Source organism: Acartia tonsa, chromosome 5 (assembly GCF_053477335.1).
Source record: "Acartia tonsa isolate MP-2025a chromosome 5, ASM5347733v1, whole genome shotgun sequence".
Taxonomy (NCBI): Eukaryota; Metazoa; Arthropoda; class Copepoda; order Calanoida; family Acartiidae; genus Acartia; species Acartia tonsa.
In genome coordinates this window covers 51,557,447-51,576,676 of record NC_137264.1, presented here as the reverse complement: position 1 = coordinate 51,576,676, position 19,230 = coordinate 51,557,447, and the positions used below count along the sequence as shown (strand labels likewise).

Below are 19,230 nucleotides of genomic sequence, written 5' to 3'. Positions count from 1 at the left end.
CGCGTAACGCGCGTAACAATCTATGCTTTCACCAAATTTTTCCCCCTCAGGGCAGGGAAGTTAGAATTATAAGTACAGTTGGAATTTTGACAGTGTTTACATATGTCGTGATTTTAACACATTTTTTGTGTGTAGAATTATACTAATATAAGTGAAATTCAACTTATTTTGATAAAAAAATCTAAATTTATGAAGTGAGGGGACATTGGACTGTTCTTTACACTAGTCCCCAAAGTTTTAGAATAACGTTTTATTATTCGTTGGCATAACAACTTTGAGGACTTAAATAGAATTTTAATTTGTTGGTTCATTAAATTGAGTTTCCAAACATTTCAACCACTAATTGTAATCTGTAGAAGGGGTATTTTTTGTATTATCATTGGGGATGTTCATCAATTTATCAGTCATTGTCTTATCCCTTTAGATCCCTGATCTAAATTTGTGTTTTAATTAACCTGTAAAAATTGTTTTGTTATTACTTCAACATAAGTATGTCGTTATAATTTCAATAGGCTATAAATATGACGATATTATGACAACCACAACCACTTTTTATTAAAGCCAAATAGACGACCTAAGAATTGCAAATATTTTTTTTTATTATACTTAACACCCGGGATCTGTAGGGATAAGATATTGGCTGACAAATTAAAGTACTTTCCCAATTTGATACACAAAATTACCTCTTGTGTAGATTACAATTAGTGGTTGGAACGTTTAGACACTCAACTAAATGAACCAACCAATCAAAATGCACACAAGTCAACAAGGCTGCCAAGCCAACGAATTAGGAAACTTTATTATAAGACTTTGGTAACTAGTGTAATAAACAGCCTAATGTTCCAACCTCCCAAAGAATGCAATCAAAGGGTTGGCTGTAGAATTGATTCAAATTTTTCAGAAATAAAATGTACGAAGGTTAATTTTGAAAAGAAATAATGTTTCAATGTATTTCAAAATTTGAGAAAGAAAATTTTAATACATTAATTGTAACTTGGTAAGTTTTAAAAAAAATACAACAAGAATGCAAATATTCATTAAAGCGAAGCTTAATAAATCTAACAAACAATTGGACAGACAAACATCGCTTTTAACATTGAAGAAACAAATTCATGAAAAAAATACCAAGAAACGCAGCATTTTTAAATTAAACATAATATAGGATAACAAGTTGAAAGGCGTTTGAAATTTTAGTTTACCCATTTGAACTTGATAGGACAATTCTAATATCATAAAATTTACGATGGAATCCTGAATTACGTACGGATATACGGACATATAAAACCAGACAAACAGAAAAACTTGGCTTTTTAAATAAAACCACGATACATTTTCTAAGCAAGGTTAATTGTAGAACCTTAAAATTTTAATTGAAAGTTTATATGAATATTATAATTTTTATTGCATGAAAAGTTTTACAGTATGGCTTCGAAACCGATAAATATCCGCTGGATTAGAACCGGTTCTCAGCCATACTAAAAAAATATGTAAAGCATCGTATTATATCCAGTTTTCTACGACTGTAAAAATGTACAATCATAAGCTGTTTATAATACGATGCGATGAATAACTATTCTTAAATTAGGGTCGGCCAAACCGTCCATTCTTCCTTTCTTAACAGATAGATATATGATTAGACATTTTAAATTCGTCGTAACGATTTAATTTTAAATTTTTTCTGTAATTAAAAGGTACAAATTTAAAAAGAGAGAAGAGCGTAAAATACAATTCAATGTTTGGACCGACGGACGTACGGACATGCCACATCTATATAGTAGCCGTGCTACAAAAATGTATTAATTTTTATTTAGCATACTCGGGTTCTTTATCGTTGGAACAATATACAGGATCCAAGGTAAATACATTTTTTTCCAAGGGAAAGAAACCGGTTCTTGCCAAAGAAAAAAAGTGGATCAACTGCAGTTCACGGTAAAATATTCCTGGAAACGAATATTTCCAAAAATCTATGAGTTTTAAAGGCTGCTAGCTGCCAAACAGCTGAACGTACAGATCATGCCCGCACACTGTTTTATGCGGCATAAGAAGGCCTTTAAATAATCTGGAATAACCATAAATCAATAATGCATAATTAACTCGCTGTGCAGAGAAATGCGCGAAAAAGACCTATTTTACGCGTTTTTTCTTTAGTGAAGCTTTCCCTGTGCATCATTGGATTTTAGCTATTCCATATTATTTATAGGCCTTCTTATGCTGCTTAAAATGGTGTGTGGGTATGATCTGTACGTTCAGCCGTTTGGCAGCTTGCAGCCTTTAAAAATCATAAATTTTTGGAAATATAACAGGAATATTTTACCGTAAACTGCAGTTGATCCGAAAAATTATCCAACTTTGTCCACAGAAAAGGACATAAAATATATATTCCATTTTGTAGTTATCTTTGCTAAAGCTTTCTTAAGGGACGTTAAAAAAAGAAATAAAAAATATTTTTTTAGCATTGTCGAAATCAACGTCGTCATCATGTCCATAGGATATCGTTGTATGAAGCAGCTTATAGAGTGTCTAATGAAATTTTTTTATAAAAGAAATAGTTGTCTTTTCTTAACATTTTAATCTATATAATCCTTTTATAAAAGTAACAGAATGTGTGTGTGTGTCTGTCTGAATCTTAAGATATCATAAACTGCTCAACCGATTCGGCTCTTCATTACAATGAAGTTTGTTATAGGTTCAGGGAAGGTTTAGAACTATTTTAGAGGAGGGTATGCCCTGCCCACGAAATTTTTTTTACCCCCCCCCAAAAAATTTTTACCCCCCCCAAAATTTACCCCCGGGGTAAATTTTTTTTGGGGGGGTAAATTAAATTTTATTAAATATTTTTTCTAAGAGATTTTTTATTTTGGGGGGTATTTACCCCCCCAAAATTGTTTGGGGGGGGGGGGTAATCGCCCCATTACCCCCCCCCCCCTTGGACGTCTATGTATGCCCATACTTGCAAGATAAATCGCCCCTTGAAAACTTTTTTTTAAAAATCAAAAGTCGAAATTCGACTTACACTTACCCACCTTCCTAAAGTTCCCCTAGAGGCCACTAAAAGCGTAGCCGCTAGTAAAGTAAAAAATAAAATGATTGTTTTAGATGACAGCCTTGTGCGACCTTTTCCTACTGCAAATGAGTACACAAACGAAGCATTAAGTACCATTGAAGATCTCAACAATGCTGTTACTGAAAATACTATAAAGGAAGACCATAGTGACTTAAACTCTGGCAAGGATGAAATTGCAATGAGTTACAATGAAACTAAAAAATCGCCCAAAGAATTTATAAATAAATCTATTAAAAATGTTGAAAACGTATATGAAAATACAATTAAAAATAAAGATACCATTCAAAATGAAGAAAAAATTAAAAGAAGAAGAATTTGGATTTCAATGGGTAAGATCATTTTAACATTATTAGTATTAAGCTACTCTATAACTCACTTTGTCTGTCCTTCCGTCGCCGTAAAGCTATAGCATCCGCTCGTCGTCGAGAAAGTACCCAACACCACGTCATAACTAAAGACGTTAAAATAGTTCCAACTGCTGCTATGTTAGGTACGCGAAATCAATAGTTAGAGTAGGAGAAAGGCCTTGGCCCATAAACTCATTAGCATGCAAAGATAGGACTTCTCAGACAAAGTCGTACAATCACAGGGTTGGTTGTCTGTTCGATGTAACCTAATATCCTTGGGCGTTAGTATCGAAATGAGTAGCGCATTCCATTACATGCGTATGATGCTCGTGAAATTTTTGTGCTATGCTACTTATCTACTTATGAATGTGTCATCCTTGTTTACTTGTAATTTTAATAATTTACAAACAAGAAAAATTGCGTCCATAGATTAGAAAATACAGAGCTATAGGGATAGGACCATGAACAGATAATGAAATTTAATAGTTCAAAATAAGTTGTGTTGATTCCAGTACCCAAAATAGTATCCTCCTCTCTCAAGACCAGCTTATATGAACAACGAAATTAAGTCGGTAAAAAAATCACGAAATCTAAACGTGTTTTTTTCCGCTGTCGTTGGGGGGGGGGGGGGGGTGCAACACATCGTAAAATTTTCGACCTCTCCATTTGCCCCCCAAATGTTATTTCAGATTTATTTTTCTTGTTGGTTATACCTTATACTTACCTCAAAACTTATGTGAAGTATTCTTCCCTTAGTAGAATAGTAAATTTAGGAATGAATTAACAGGCATTATCCCCTTTCTCTTTATAAATTTTATTCGATATGCACCTGAGACCTCTAGAAGCAATTGAGGGAAGATGGGATGCGAGAAGTAGATCCTCAACTTTCATCATAGCTAGAGAAGGAGACACATAAATATAATGCCATCCTGTAACTTTTATACGCCCCTAGAGGCCTCTAGTGACACTTAATTGTTTCTTTTTCAAATATCTTTTTTGAGAAATAATTGTATATGTTGCGTTCAAGTCTCTACGACAAAAAAAGTTTTTTTTTTGTGATTTCTCTTGGGAGGGTGGTGGTACCCTCCCCCAAAATAGTTATAAACCTTCCCGGGACCTATGAGAAGCTACCATGTTAAAGAGAACCCGATATCCTTCGGTACAAACATACAGACCAACAAACAAACAGACATTCTGTAACTTTTATACAAGTATAATATCAATTTAATAAAGATGCATTTAGGCTTGTGCTGGGGAGAAAACACAAAATACCATGATAAACAAAAGTTTCCCTACGATGAAGCAGCCCTTAGGTAAGTTGCATGTATCTAAAGGGATAAGACAATAGCCGATAATCTGATGTACATCCCATTCCCCAATGAAGATACACAAAATTACCCCTTTTGTAGATTACAATTTGTGTTTGAAACGTTTGTACATTCAACTTAATGAATCAACTAATCAAAATCTACTATAGTCCCCAAAGTTGTTAAGCCAACAAATAAGAAAACTGTACTATAAAACTTTGGGGACTAGTGTAATAAACACTAAACTGCCCATTGTCCCCTCTCCCTCTCTGGGTAGATTATGTACATTAACTTTAGTGAAAATGCTGTCGCAATTTGTCAGATTATGATTACGCAACCTTCTCTAAGATGCCCTAGGGTTGTAAGGGGGGAGATTTGTAGGAAGTTAGGATTCTACCTATCATGCAGCTCTAACCATGCTTTCCCTTGTCCATGCTCCATGAGACTGCCATTAATTAGTGTGGCTTAATATGGAACACCTGCCAAATCTCTCGGTCAGGATGATGTATTAATTGAGTAGCTTCCACGAGAATTGCGGGTCAGCTTGTAATGTAACATAGAATACAATCAGCTGTGCGCGAAGCTTACCAATCGAAGATTGGCTAAATGATTCTCACTTCCAGTCTTCGTGTGCATCTGATAAAGTGAGGACTTCATACAGTTTTACCTATGTACATAGTTATAAATTAGTTCCGCTTCTAAAAACTTTTTTAGAAAATTATACAAAGTTTATTTTATCTTATTGTTTATCCTTATTCCCAAATGTTTTGTTTATTTATTTCAACTAAATTTAAAATTACAAAACATTTATTGTTAACCAGGAATCCTAAGGGATAAGACAATGGAGGCTGAATTAATACAAACCCCAATAATAAACAAAATTACCCCTTCTGTCCATGAGAGTTATAGATTTTAAAGTTTGGTAACTGTAGTCTAGAAGGAGTTGATCAAAATTCTTTAAAACTACCAAAAGTTATGAGCCAACGAATAAGATATCGTGGTGATAAAACTTTGGGTACCAGTGTAATATACAGTTCAATGTCCCCTCCCTGCCTGAGTTATAACATTCATTTAAATGTTTCATCAAATTTTTTTTTTCAGCGAAGCTAACAAGGTTTGTCCGTCTATCTGTCCATCCTGATTCCTGAGACAAGATATGCTTTTAAATTTTATGAAGATTCTCTTGAATGATGTGCAGTGCAGTTATTTATCGCATTGTATCATAGACAGCTTTCTGCTAGAAAGATATGAAAATGAAACAAGCTTTTTTAGCCCCTAGGGCCCGAAGTTCACTTGGAAATATACAACTTTTCATAGTGTAGATTTCACTTGGACATATACAACTTTTCATAGTGTAGATTTCACTTGGACATATACAACTTTTCATAGTGTAGATTTCACTTGGAAATATACAACTTTTCATAGTGTAGATTTCACTTGGAAATATACAACTTTTCATAGTGTAGATTTCACTTGGACATATACAACTTTTCATAGTGTAGATTTCACTTGGAAATATACAACTTTTCATAGTGTAGATTTCACTTGGAAATATACAACTTTTCATAGTGTAGATATTACTTGGAAATATATAACTTTTCATAGTGTAGATTTCACTTGGAAATATACAACTTTTCATAGTGTAGATATTACTTGGAAATATATAACTTTTCATAGTGTAGATTTCACTTGGAAATATACAACTTTTCATAGTGTAGATATTACTTGGAAATATATAACTTTTCATAGTGTAGATTTCACTTGGAAATATACAACTTTTCATAGTGTAGATTTCACTAGGAAATATATAACTTTTCATAGTGTAGATTTCACTTGGAAATATACAACTTTTCATAGTGTAGATTTCACTTGGAAATATACAACTTTTCACAGTGTAGATTTTACTTGGAAATATACAACTTTTCATAGTGTAGATTTCACTTGGACAAATACAACTTTTCATAGTGTAGATTTCCCTTGGAAATATACAACTTTTCATAGTGTAGATTTCACTTGGAAATATATAACTTTTTATAGTGTAGATATCACTTGGAAATATACAACTTTTCATAGTGTAGATTTCACTTGGAAATATACAACTTTTCATAGTGTAGATTTCACTTGGAAATATACAACTTTTCATAGTGTAGATTTCACTTGGAAATATACAACTTTTCATAGTGTAGATTTCACTTGGAAATATACAACTTTTCATAGTGTAGATTTCACTTGGAAATATACAACTTTTCATAGTGTAGATTTCACTAGGAAATATACAACTTTTCATAGTGTAGATTTCACTTGGAAATATACAACTTTTTGGTCTGTCAGTCTCTGAGTGACATTCTACAAAATTTATATACACATTGAAATGTAAAGGTTTCGCATTATTCATTCTGTTAACATCTGTTCTATAACTCACTTTGTCCGTTTGTCCATCCATTTTGTGCTTCGCTCCTTAAACATTTTGTCATTTTTGTTCTATTTTATACAATAAAGAAACTATTTCAATATTTTGTAAAAGAATTTTAATTCATTATTTCAAAGAATTTTTTTGTTTCTTTAGAAAATAATATTTTCTTTTGAAATTAAATATTTATCTAAAATTTTAAAAATCTAATCAATTCCCCCCTTTTCAAAAGAGTGTTTGTGTGTCGAAGGATCTTGCTAACTGATGAATCGCTATGGTTCTGCTTTACAAATATATTTTATTAATTGAAGTATAATACATCTTAAATGAAGTATATATACATCTTCGCCAGGAATAAGGTATAACCAACAAGCGAATTAAATCTAAAATAAGATTTGGGGGGCAAATGTAGATGTCGTCATTTTTACAATGTGTTGCCCCCCAACGACAGCTGAAAAACACGTATAGGTTTCGTGATTTTTTTTCTGAATTGATTTCGTTATTGGTATAAGCTGCATCTTCGCATGCATGACCGTTTGTTCTTTTGTTTTCTTATTGACGCGTTAAACTTCTTTCGTTTTATAACCTTTTTATTTAAATAATTATTGTAAAAGTTACTCATGTTTCTTAAAATATTTTCTACTCAATATAATTACCGCCCCCACCTATATTTCAATTTGATATAAATCATTAAAATCCAATTTAAATTGTTTTACGCAGTGGCGTTCTCAGAGTTTTAATGACAACAATTTTATATCCTCATTAAAAATGTAACACATACAACAAAAGGGGTGTTATTTTATTGTCAGAGGGTGGGTAGCCCCTAGCTTTCCAACAAAAGCTTTTTGCCTTTAAAAAATTACGTCATACTGGCCTACCAATGGTCAATGAAACTCGATACTGTACCGACATTGGTAATTTAGTCTGTTTATTTGCCTATCAATGGTCATTTGTATTGTATGTCGTCATTTTTCTGTATAGACACTATAAAGAGCATCTGTCCAGCCTACTAACTAATAAGAATAACAAATTTCCAATATCCCCCCCTTAAATTAAGGGGGTTTGGCTTTTTTTGACTATTTAAAAAGGTTGTAGACGTACCCTAGTCACTTAGGAATTGTATCCAAATAAGACAAAGGGGTTGATGCTCCACCCTTTGCACGCTTCTGTCTTTAAGTATCCAAATTATGAATATTTTCTTCTAAATCAATTTTTAAGTTTGATGTAAAAAATTAAGATCAAATTTAAATCTTGTTAATTGGTTGGTACGTAAACTAACAATTTAGAATCTTCAATCAATTATTTATACAGATAGAGAAATTTTGTTTATTATTATTAGGAGTGAATGTAAATTTTATTGTCCATTGTTTGATCCCTGACAGCTTTTTTCTCCCAGGTCTACATCTCTGTGGCATAAATTAACTGAAGGAAGAGTGGTCATCAATATTTTCTTCATTGGAGATAAACCACAGGAAAATCTGTTAAACTATAAGTTAGTATAGTTTGGTAACTAGAACAATTTGTCCCATAATTAACACAGCAATAACAAGTATTTATCTTTAGATAAAAAGGAATAAAAACCTGAAAATAAAATGAATTATTAAGGAATTATTTACATATCCCCCCTTCACACTTTACATTTTCTTTTTAAACTGTAATAATGGAGAATAAAACGTAAAATTCAACTAATTTGTGAAAACTAAGGCTTTAAATAATGCATCAAAGCAATATTTTTTATGGACGGGGTTTAAATTTGATATATTTTTAAGGTTTTGTAATTACTTTAAGATGATTAAAGTCCCTCCACAGATTATGACGTCATACGATATAATAACAAATGAGAGGCCAGCATAAGTTTTACCATTGGTCAATTACAGTGTATACTGGCTTCTCATTGGCTATTCTATCGTATGACGTCATAATCTGTGGAGGGACTTTAATAATTTTCAATCACTTGCCTAATTATAATGTATAATTATAATCTAACAATTTTTAAAAAAATATTTTGAAAATTCAATCAACATATATTTACGCATTTATAATACCCCTTTTTGGTAGGTTAATGTTGGAAAATGAAGGTGCAGTTGTGTATCTGAACAGAACTGAGTCTGGTATGGGCTGTGTCCTCTCTGCTCAAATAGCAAGGTCAATAATCTTTAATAAATCTTTTTTAAAATGTGCTGTTTTGTTCAGAAAAAAAATACTCGAACCTTTATAAAGAATCATTCCCATATAAACGACCCCTTAAATAGTGGATGTAAATATGCATTTATTTCCCGGGTATGATCATTTATATCCCGGGTATCATTTTTAGAAGATTTTTAATTTTTTTTGGAAGATTTTAGAATTTTTATTAATTACTAAAAGAAAGAAAAATTATACCAGGGAAATAAATGAAATTTAAAAACCAAAATTAAACCACATTTTACTAGCATAAAAATGAGTTTTTGTTTAAATGAGAATGATATTCCTGTCCAGTTTTTTGTTTAGGAATGAACATTTCTTACTAAACAAAAAACTGGACAGGAATACCCCATTGTTATGCTTGTTAAAACTTAGCAATGAGATACTTTGTATAAAAATTAGGGATTTTTTAATATCAGCAAAGCATTTGACAGACTGGCAGATTTTGTATTCAATAAAATAAACTTGTTTCATCCCTTAGTGGTAAAGCAAAAATAAAAATCATGGATGAACAAAGTGAGTTAAAGAGCAGATTTTCAGTTGTACAAAGAAAAGAAATTTGCAAAAACTCAAAGAAATGACAAAACAAAGTAATAAGGTTTATGTCATAAGCACTAAACAACATACAGAAAAACAAAATAAACTAGATGGACTTATGTCTTATGAATCTTCATTGAAAATGTCAGCTGCCTATCTTCAATAGCAGCTGATAAAGTCACATTTACTTCAGAGCTTTACAGACTTACTGTCTGATGGGCTGAAAGAATTATTGAGCAGCTTTTTTTTTATTAAAAATGGCTTTGATAATTTTAAAGTGAAATGAATGATAAAATAAAAGTCTTTAAAGTTAACAGTTTACTAATTAAGAATTAATATTTAAACATTAAAAGATGTTTTTTTCAAGCCTTCCATCGTTTCATATCAATATGTAATTATTTCTGTTTCAACTTTTTTTTGCATAGGTATTGAAAATTTACAGTGGCTAATGCTTTGTTATGAAACAAAAAACTATAAAAATTTAGGATCTACTGCAGTTCACGGTAAAATATTGCTGGTAAGCAATATTTCCAAAAATCTATAAATTTTAAAGGCTGCTAGCTGCCAAACGGCTAACCGTACAGATCATACCCGCACACCATTTTAAGCGGCATAAGAAGGCCTAAAATAATCTGGAATAGCCAAGATCCAATAATGCACAGGGAAAGCTTCACTGAAAAAACCCCGCATAAAATAGGTCTTTTTTGCGCATTTCTCTGCACTGCGAGATAATTATGCATTATTGATTTATGGCTATTCCAGATTATTTGTAGGCCTTCTTATGCCGCTTAAAACAGTGTGCGGGCATGATCTGTACGTTCAGCCGTTTGGAAGCTAGCAGCTTTTAAAATTTATAGATTTTGGGAAATATTGCTTACCAGCAATATTTTACCGTGAACTGCAGTAGATCCAAAATTTATAAATAAGATATACTGAAAATAATCTTTTTATTTATGTGTAATATATTTTTTGGCCTTAAAATTAAATAATGTTAAACCTTTTTAAACATTTGTTTTGAAATACATCCAAAGATATACTTATTTTGTAATATATTTTTCTCTGGTAAAAAGATTAAACATAAAATTTTTAATTTTTAATCTTAATGTTGTAAAAGGAATTATTAAATATTTAAATTAATAACTATTTTCTAACTTAATAGTTTGAACCTGACATTGGATTTTTTTTAGATTGGTTAGCAGTCATCTTAACATAATTAATGAAGATGACATTATTGTTACAGCTGATACTGATGCATTCATCATGACTGATGAAATTCTTGATCCTCTGGATACAGTAAGATTTAAAAGAACACTTTAAAGACTTTTAAAGTCAATTAAGCTGCCTTCTATAAAAGACTTTAATGATATAATAGTGAGAATCACAAACGAAGATAAGTGTCCCTAATGGTATTTTCTTATGTCAGGCTTATGTAAGCTTTTAGTTAAGTATCCCTATAAAGTTTCCAAGTTATTGTTAAGTATTCCTAAATGTAGTAATGTTAAGTAAGACTTAGGAAAGGTTTAAGGTACCTTATGAAGTTTACTAGGGGTTCCTATTTTGTTCTTAGTTACATTAAGCTATGTCAAGAAAAAGCAGGTTTGATATACGAGTACCTTTTGGGTTATGTCTTAAAACAGCCAATTGTTTTTCTAACAAAAATTTTTAAAAAATATTCCTTTCTTTTTAAAGTTTTTGAGCACGGTTCCTTGTAAATTCCGCCACATACATCCCATCTGTGTTATACATAATAGCAAGTAACCATCTAAGGCCTCTTTAAAGATATTTTTGATTTTTCTAATTATAAAGAATGGTTACTTAAAAATATTTTTATAGGGTGATTTTTTAATAGAAAATATGGTAAATTAACCTCCCCCAATATATATAAAAAACACAAATCATATTCAAATATTGGAAATGAGCAGGTGTCCTAAACATTTGCAAATTATTTTTTTTTCGTTAAAATGAATGAACATAAAAATAAATGTTATAATTCAATTCTACATTTAAAAGTAATAATTCAGAATTTATTGCAATGAGTATACTTTTAGTTATCTATAATGTTTCTTTCATTTTTTTTTACTAAATTAAATAAAAAAAAATTTTTGCGCTGAGTAAGACTTATTTTTCATGATTTTTTATTTTATTTTTTTAATGATTTAATTAGGGTTACTTAAAGTTGACACTAACATAGGTTAAGTATACTTAAGCCATACATATATAAAATTAGGACAAGTTTTTCTAAATTAGCCAAAAAAAAGTATGCTTTGAAATAGCAAAAAATAATTAAGACTAAAAATAATGTTCTAAAGTTTTCATAACTGCAAAACACAATTTTAAAATTAGAATGGAAAACAATCCTTTAAAGCTCTGTAAATTCTCAAAAAAAATGTTAGAATCAATAAACACTATTAAGTGGAGATGGATGGGGAGTGCCGTCTAGCGTAGGGATACATAAATAGATAGATAAGATCTAGATGGTCTATCTGGCACCAAATTCTGTCAAACATAGGAAGAGATTCCTATAAGACAATCCCTTTTGTTAATTTATAACTATTAACTGTATGTATATGTTTCAATTCGATAATTTGGGCAACAAAATGTTTAAATGATAAATTTTCTGAACATTAGCTTTATCTACTCTGGAAAGTGGCCCTATAGAATTGTTCTCAAAGGTATGATATGAAAGAGATGTTATGAACATTTTTAAAATTAAAGTTATTCTCGGCCACACTTTGTCTCAGCCTAAATGTGTTAGATTGAATATGTAAACTTTTATATTCATTACTAATAAAAGATGACAACAAAGGACAACCTAGCTTTTATCTGGGGAGGGGGGGGGGGGGGGGGGGGTAAGAAATTAAAAACTAAAATTTCATCTTTATATCAAATAAGCAAGGACGCGCGGATAGGCTAATTTTGAAAATGTGTATCTAAATATTTTACATCTATACCAGGTCTTTGTTTCCCTTTCATTATATCCCCATACATGTATTCTTCTTAAAAGCGAAGCTTTAATCTATAATTTGGGTAGGTCCGTCCATCTGTATCTGATAGCTCATATCGTTAATTTAGGCATGTTAGAATTGTCTTATAAATATTAAACTTTTCATGATGATGCCTGCAATTGTTAATACTATTTAGAAAGTGTAGCAACTCTAATAAATATCAAAATGCTCATTTTAAACATGCTTTTTAAAACTATTTTCTATAAACATTTTGATTATATCATTATCCCATTTATCTTATATCTAAAATAATAATTCCTAGAAAATTAGGTACAATACAGGTGTATGTATTTCATTAAACAATACCATGCCGTCAATCAATTTTACGTAATTATGAACAATTTTAGAGCTCCGTGTTTTTATTATGATGCCATTCTTGTTTAGCAACTCTCTAATGAGAAAGGAATAATGCAAAGAGTACAATTAAAAGACAAATTCATGCAAATAGAATGTTTATAACGGCAATTTAATAATATACATTTTATTAAATCAACAAAAAGTTTTGTTGAAAAATACATCAAAATGTTTACTGATAAAGATTATTATTTATGTTTCTTTTTTTAATAAATTGATATAATATTATAGGGTACCCTAATTCTATATTGGAGTATGTTATGAAAAAGGGATGATTTCCGAAGGTAGTGCAATGGTAAAGGGGGGGGGGGAAGAGGTTCCTTAAGGAAAGCCTTGCTCAATCTTAGCCAATACATAGGAAGAGTTTTTCTAAATGAGCTAAAAAACTTTATTTTAAAAGTAGCATTAGATTAATATTAAGTGATAAAAGGGAAAAATTTAAATATGAATGTCTAGCATCTTTGATGCAAACTTTAGAGGCTTTTAATTGTTATGAAAATTTGCTAATGCAAATTAGCTTATATAAATCAAAATGAAGGTATACTTATTATTACACTATTCATTAGGGGGAAATGATTGAAATGGGTAGGGAGAAGGGGCGGGGGAGAGCTGATAATTGAAGACATAGGGTTACTTAAAACTTTACATATGTATACATAAAAAGCTTATTTGAAAAGAAAGCAGGTAGAAGGGAGAGGAGAAGGGAAGGGAGGGAAGGGGGGTTGATGAGGGTTACTTAAGATAGGCTTTCATTAAAAGTTAGGGATGCCTAAATAAATTAAGGTATTCTTGAATATATGAGAAAGCAGGTAATATTTCTTTCTTCTCTTACAGCTTTGACAACCAATGAATAGATATATAAGATCTAGATGGTCTGTCTGGCATCAAATTCTATCCTATTTCTAGCGTCTACGCCCCTAGAGGCCTCTAGAGGCACTTGAGGAGGAGAGAGTTGAATTTAATAATTCAATTTCTTATTTTAGATTTTAAATATTTTTTTGTGACCCCGCCCCCCCCCCTCATTTTTAATTTTAGTTAAAAAAATATTTAAAATTTTTTTTTTTTTTTTTGGGGGGGAATTTTCCATTTTTTGGGGGGGTTAGGGGTGTCCCACCCCCCAAGAAAATAATTATAAACCTTCCCGGGACCTATGAGAAGCTACCCTGTTAAGAAGAACACGATCGGTTCAGCGGTTAGCGAGATCCTTCGGTACAAACATACAAATACACAAACACAAAGACAAACATCCTGTTACTTTATCATCTAACAGCGGCTACGCCCCTAGAGGCCTCTAGTGGCACTTTAAATGTTGTTGGTTGTTAAAGTTAATTTTTTATGTACGATACCACCTTATTTGACGTTGAAGTCTCCTCTAAAGAAAATTTTTTGATTTTTTTTGTCATTTCTCTTGGGAGGGTGGTGGTACCCTCCCCCAAAAAAGTTATAAACCTTCCCGGGACTTATGAGAAGCTACCCTGTTAAGGAGAACCCGATCGGTTCAGCGGTTAGCGAGATCCTTCGGTACAGACACACAGACACACAGACAGACACACAGACAGACACACAGACAGACACACAGACATCCTGTTACTTTAGTATAAGGATAATCAATAATACAAAGTAGTACAATGTCTGTCTGTCTGTCTGTCTGTCCGTCCGTCCGTCCGTCTAAAGCTTAAGATCTCGGTAACCACTGAACCGATTGGATTCTACTCTTCAGGGTTTATAACTATCGTTCCTGTGGTGGTTTCAAGCTATTTTCTTGAGGGGTGTGACACCCCCAACCCCCCAAAAACAAAAAAATTCCCCCCCCTTTTTTTTTTTTTTTTTGCTGAAGATTTCCTTGGTCCTTTATTTTTTTTTGTAGAAGATTTCCTTGGTCCTTTTGTTTTGAAGGAGATTTCCTTGGTCCTTTACAATTTTTGCCTTAATTTTTTTTATCACCTCTTGGGGCAAAGCTAGTACATAATACAAAGTAGCTTGATGTCTGTCTGTCTGTCTGTCCATCCGTCCATCTGAAGCTTAAGATCTTGGTAACCACTGAACCGTTTGGATTCTACTCTTCAGGGTATATACCTATTGGTCCTGTGGTGGTTTTAAGCTATTTTCTTGGGGGGTGGGACACCCCCAACCCCCCCAAAGAATGAAAAATCCCCCCCCAATTTTTTTCTTTTTTTTCTTTTTTTTGCAGGAGATTTCCTAGGTCATTTTTTTTTCCTTTTTTTTTCAGGAATATTTTAATACTAAATATTTGATAAATTTTACCCTGGGGGTAAATTTAGAGGGGGGGGTACACAAAATTTACCCCTGCCAACAGATTTCTGAGGGGGTAATTACACCCCCCCAAGCAAATTTTACCCTGGGGGTAAAAATTTTGGGGGGGGGTAAAAAAACATTATGGCGCGCTTCGCGCGCCATTTTACCCCCCCCCAAAAAAAAGCTTGGAAGCCCCTGTGTAGGTGAACTATTTTTCCATATTTTTTTTATTTTTTTTTACGAATTTCACCTTAACTTATTTTATCATCTCTTGGGGCAAAGCCCCTAGAGGCTAGGGGTGAAGCCGCTAGTTATACATATAAAGGGGTTCCTATAAGACAAACCCTTTTGTTCATTTAAAAAAAATTTTTTCCCTCCATTTTCAATTTTTTTTTCAGGAGTGGTGTGATCTATAACTCCCCACCTATAAAAAATTTGTTCAAAATTTTTTTTCTTTTTTTATATTTTTCGAGGGATGAGTGACCTCCCATACCCCCTCAAAATTTAAAAAAACATATTTTCTTTTATTTTCAAATTTTGGGGGGTGGGGTGACCTCTCACACCCCCCTAAAAATATTTCTGTGGGTCAAATTTTTCGTTCTTTAATTTTAATTTTTTGGGGGTGAGTGACCTCCTACACCCCCTTAGAATTTAAAAAAAAAATTTTTTTTACCATTAGCAAAGCTACTATATAATTCACTTGGTCTGTCTGTCAGTCAGTCCGTAATGCTATGAGAGAAATGTGATTTTCTCAGCTCCTATTCAAGATAGACATATGCCCATCTAATCTTTACATTGTTTTGTCCATCTGTATGGTATTTGGGATGCTAGATTGCTTCATAGATACAGCTGCGGCCGCCTAAATTTATGTTTTCAGATTTCTATTATAAAATTTACATAAAGATAAACATTTTCTAAAAAAATTGTTTTTCTAGCTTCAAAAATAGGAAAATGACAGCCTTTTGAATTTTTACGTAAAAAAGGACCTAAAAACAAAGGTTGTTAAATAAAAGGGTGGAGTTAGCGAAAATTGACTCTGACTCACTTAGAGTCGGAAATTTATTATAAAACAGGGGACATGCACAAATTTTTTTTGCCCTCTAGCTTTAATAGGAGGTGAGATAATGGGCCCAACTGTTAAGGGTTAAGTTTCACAAATTATGGGGCATCTAGTTCTATTATATCTATTGGTTAATTATACTGTCGCACTACTGTACTTTCTTAAAACGTAAAATATTTTTTGGTTATTTTCTAAAACAGCGAATTGTTCTTTTAGCTTGAATACAAAAAAAATTTATTTTGGGTTTTATTAATTTTCAATTTAAGTTTCTATTCAAGTCCAACATACATCTTATCTTTGTTATGCATAATTGTGGCTACCCCTCTAAAATTAAAAGATGTAAGATTTATAAAGAAAGATTTAAAATTTTTTTTGTACAGAGTGATTTCTTTTCTTGGTACAGGCACCACATGAAATATAGATAAATCACATGACTCATAATCAAATATTTGAAATGGAAAAAGTGCTGAACCTTTATCCTTTTTTGTTAAATTGAATGAACAACTATGTAGATGTGAAAATTAAATTCTACAAAGAGTTATATTTAAAACTTATTACAAAGAGTATGCTTTTAGTTCTGTGTAATTCTATAAGATTTTTTTCTATTGTATTAAAGTTTACTTTAATCCACAAAATTTTTTGTTAAAAAAATATGTTAAATTGTTAAGCTAAGAAACAATTTTATTCATTATTTTTTTTTAATAAATTAACGACACCCTTAGGTAACCCTAGGTGGAGAATTAGATGAAAAGGGATGATTTATAAGGCTGGGGCATCATAAAGGGAGAGGGGTTTATGATAGGGATTCCTAAATCTTTTACTTAAAAGATAGGAAAAGTTTTTATTAATCAGCTAAAAAATCTCTAAAGTAGTAAAAATAAGATTAAAATTAAGGGAAAAAATGTAGAAAACTTAAAATAGAATATACAGCCTCATTCATGATAATTTTTAACGCCTCTAAGTCTAATGAAACTTTGCTAATGAAAATTTTCTTGTATAACCCCAATTGAAAGAACACCAAGGGACAGGGGGAGGAGGGGAATGGTGAGTGTTATGGCGGCTATTCATTGGGGGGGGAATCGTTTGAAAAGGGTAGATTTGGAGGAGGGGGGGCTGGCAAAGGAAGACAACTTAGGGTACCTTATATTGATATGATAGGTTTATGTAAGGCTAAAGTATTCCTATCATAATCTTTACCTAAGCTTGACATTACTAAATTTAAAGGTAGACTATCTCCCCTAAACTAAAGTAAGGCTAAAGATACCCTTATTTTTAAGGGGTCCCTAATAAACCGTTTGTGATTAGCTCTAATATCATTACGCATAATTGCTTTTAGTGGTTGACCTCTAGTAGCAAGGCATTACGGGGAGGTAGAGGATCTTGGGTTAAGTAACCCTATTTAAAAGAACCCTGGCAAATAAACTTAAATTATACATAAGATAGGGTATTTTTATTTTATGAAAATTTTTTTTAGGAAGGAAAAAAATTATGGATTTGGAGATATGATTTGCCAAGATATCATGGAGAAACATTTTCCATGTCATTTACTGCAGCCTACAGGTATGAATGCAGCCTACAGGTGTGACGGAAAAACCTTTGATTGGTGTGCAGTGAATTATATATTAAAAAAGCAGTAATACCCATTAAAGAGTAATCATTATCTCTTAAGACTAAGAGGGTAAAGAATTATCTTTAAAATAGATAACAACCTATAAGAACTTAAAAGCCTCATTTCCTTGATCTTTGAGCCTAGCATTTTTTTCTTCTTCTATGCTATCATAGGAATTAGATATATACAGTGTTTTTTTTATGATAACTTTTTTGAAAGCAATTTTACCCCACTTATAGTTATCAGAATTTAATGATTAATGGCTTATTTTCATCGTTTTTTAATGCAATTAATAGAACATTAAAAAAATATTACAGTTTTTGTTAAAAAAGTACAGTAAAATGTAAAATTCAAAACTTAGGTGTCAACATCTAAAAATGGTTTTAGCGCATTTTTCTTATGTTCAAATCTTCTACCTTTTGCAAGAACGGCTGCAAGACGCTTCAAAGTTGAGATCTAGAGCTAAAAATTGATACAGATACTATTGGGGACATATACTAGAATATATCAAAGTTCAGGTCATATCTCAATCAGGGAGGGAGTACTGGCCCCCCAAAGTCGACAACTGAAAATCCAATTTTTTTCTTGCAAAGGGCAGAAGATTTGAGCATAAAAAAATGCGCTAAAACTATTTTGATGTTGTCACCTAAGTTTTGAATTTTAGTTTTTACTGTACTTTTTAATTAAAAAAATGAAATTTATTTTAATGTTCTATTAATTGCATTAAAAAACGAAGAAAATAAGCCATTAATCAATAAATTCTGATAACTATAGGTGGGGTTAAAATTGCTTTCAAAAAAGTTCTCATAAAAAAACACACTGTATTTTGTAAAATTTGCATGACTGGGCTGAGCTAGTATTGGATTCTTTAATTTCTTTTTATTTTAGAAATGTCTGGAGAGATATGATATGGTACAGCGGTAATCTTACAGGGACAAAACATTACTTCACTTTATATTACTACAGTAATTTTATATTACTCTTTTGTACTATTAACTTTTTAAAACGATTCACCAAGATGCACTATACAATTATGAGACAATGTACTAAACTTTCAATTTGTAAATCAAAGCATTTTAAGCAAAAAAATAATTATA

The 19,230-nt window shown here is 31.7% G+C and overlaps 1 protein-coding gene and 1 long non-coding RNA gene across 2 annotated transcripts; both read left to right on the top strand.

Annotated features, from left to right (window-relative positions):
* The first annotated feature begins 899 nt into the window (after positions 1-899).
* On the top strand, positions 900-3,449 carry LOC145319791 (uncharacterized). The gene is made up of 3 exons (XR_013880033.1): positions 900-997; positions 1,812-1,855; positions 3,097-3,449. It is a non-coding gene; the product is annotated as an uncharacterized LOC145319791 (long non-coding RNA).
* A 1,171-nt stretch (positions 3,450-4,620) lies between these two features.
* On the top strand, positions 4,621-19,183 carry LOC145320198 (uncharacterized). Its single transcript, XM_080162637.1, has 7 exons — positions 4,621-4,724; positions 8,525-8,620; positions 9,187-9,273; positions 11,037-11,142; positions 17,999-18,084; positions 19,022-19,098; positions 19,152-19,183. The coding sequence occupies exons 1-7, from the start codon at positions 4,645-4,647 to the stop codon at positions 19,181-19,183; spliced, it is 564 nt and encodes a 187-aa protein (XP_080018763.1). The 5' UTR covers positions 4,621-4,644.
* Positions 19,184-19,230: the final 47 nt, after the last annotated feature.

Coding starts and splice junctions, on each gene's coding strand:
- LOC145320198 (XM_080162637.1), top strand. CDS start 4,645: ATGCATTTAGGCTTGTGCTGGGGAGAAAACACAAAATACCATGATAAA. Junction 4,725..8,524: donor TACGATGAAGCAGCCCTTAG/GTAAGTTGCATG, acceptor TTTTTCTCCCAG/GTCTACATCTCTGTGGCATA. Junction 18,085..19,021: donor TCATTTACTGCAGCCTACAG/GTATGAATGCAG, acceptor TTTTTATTTTAG/AAATGTCTGGAGAGATATGA.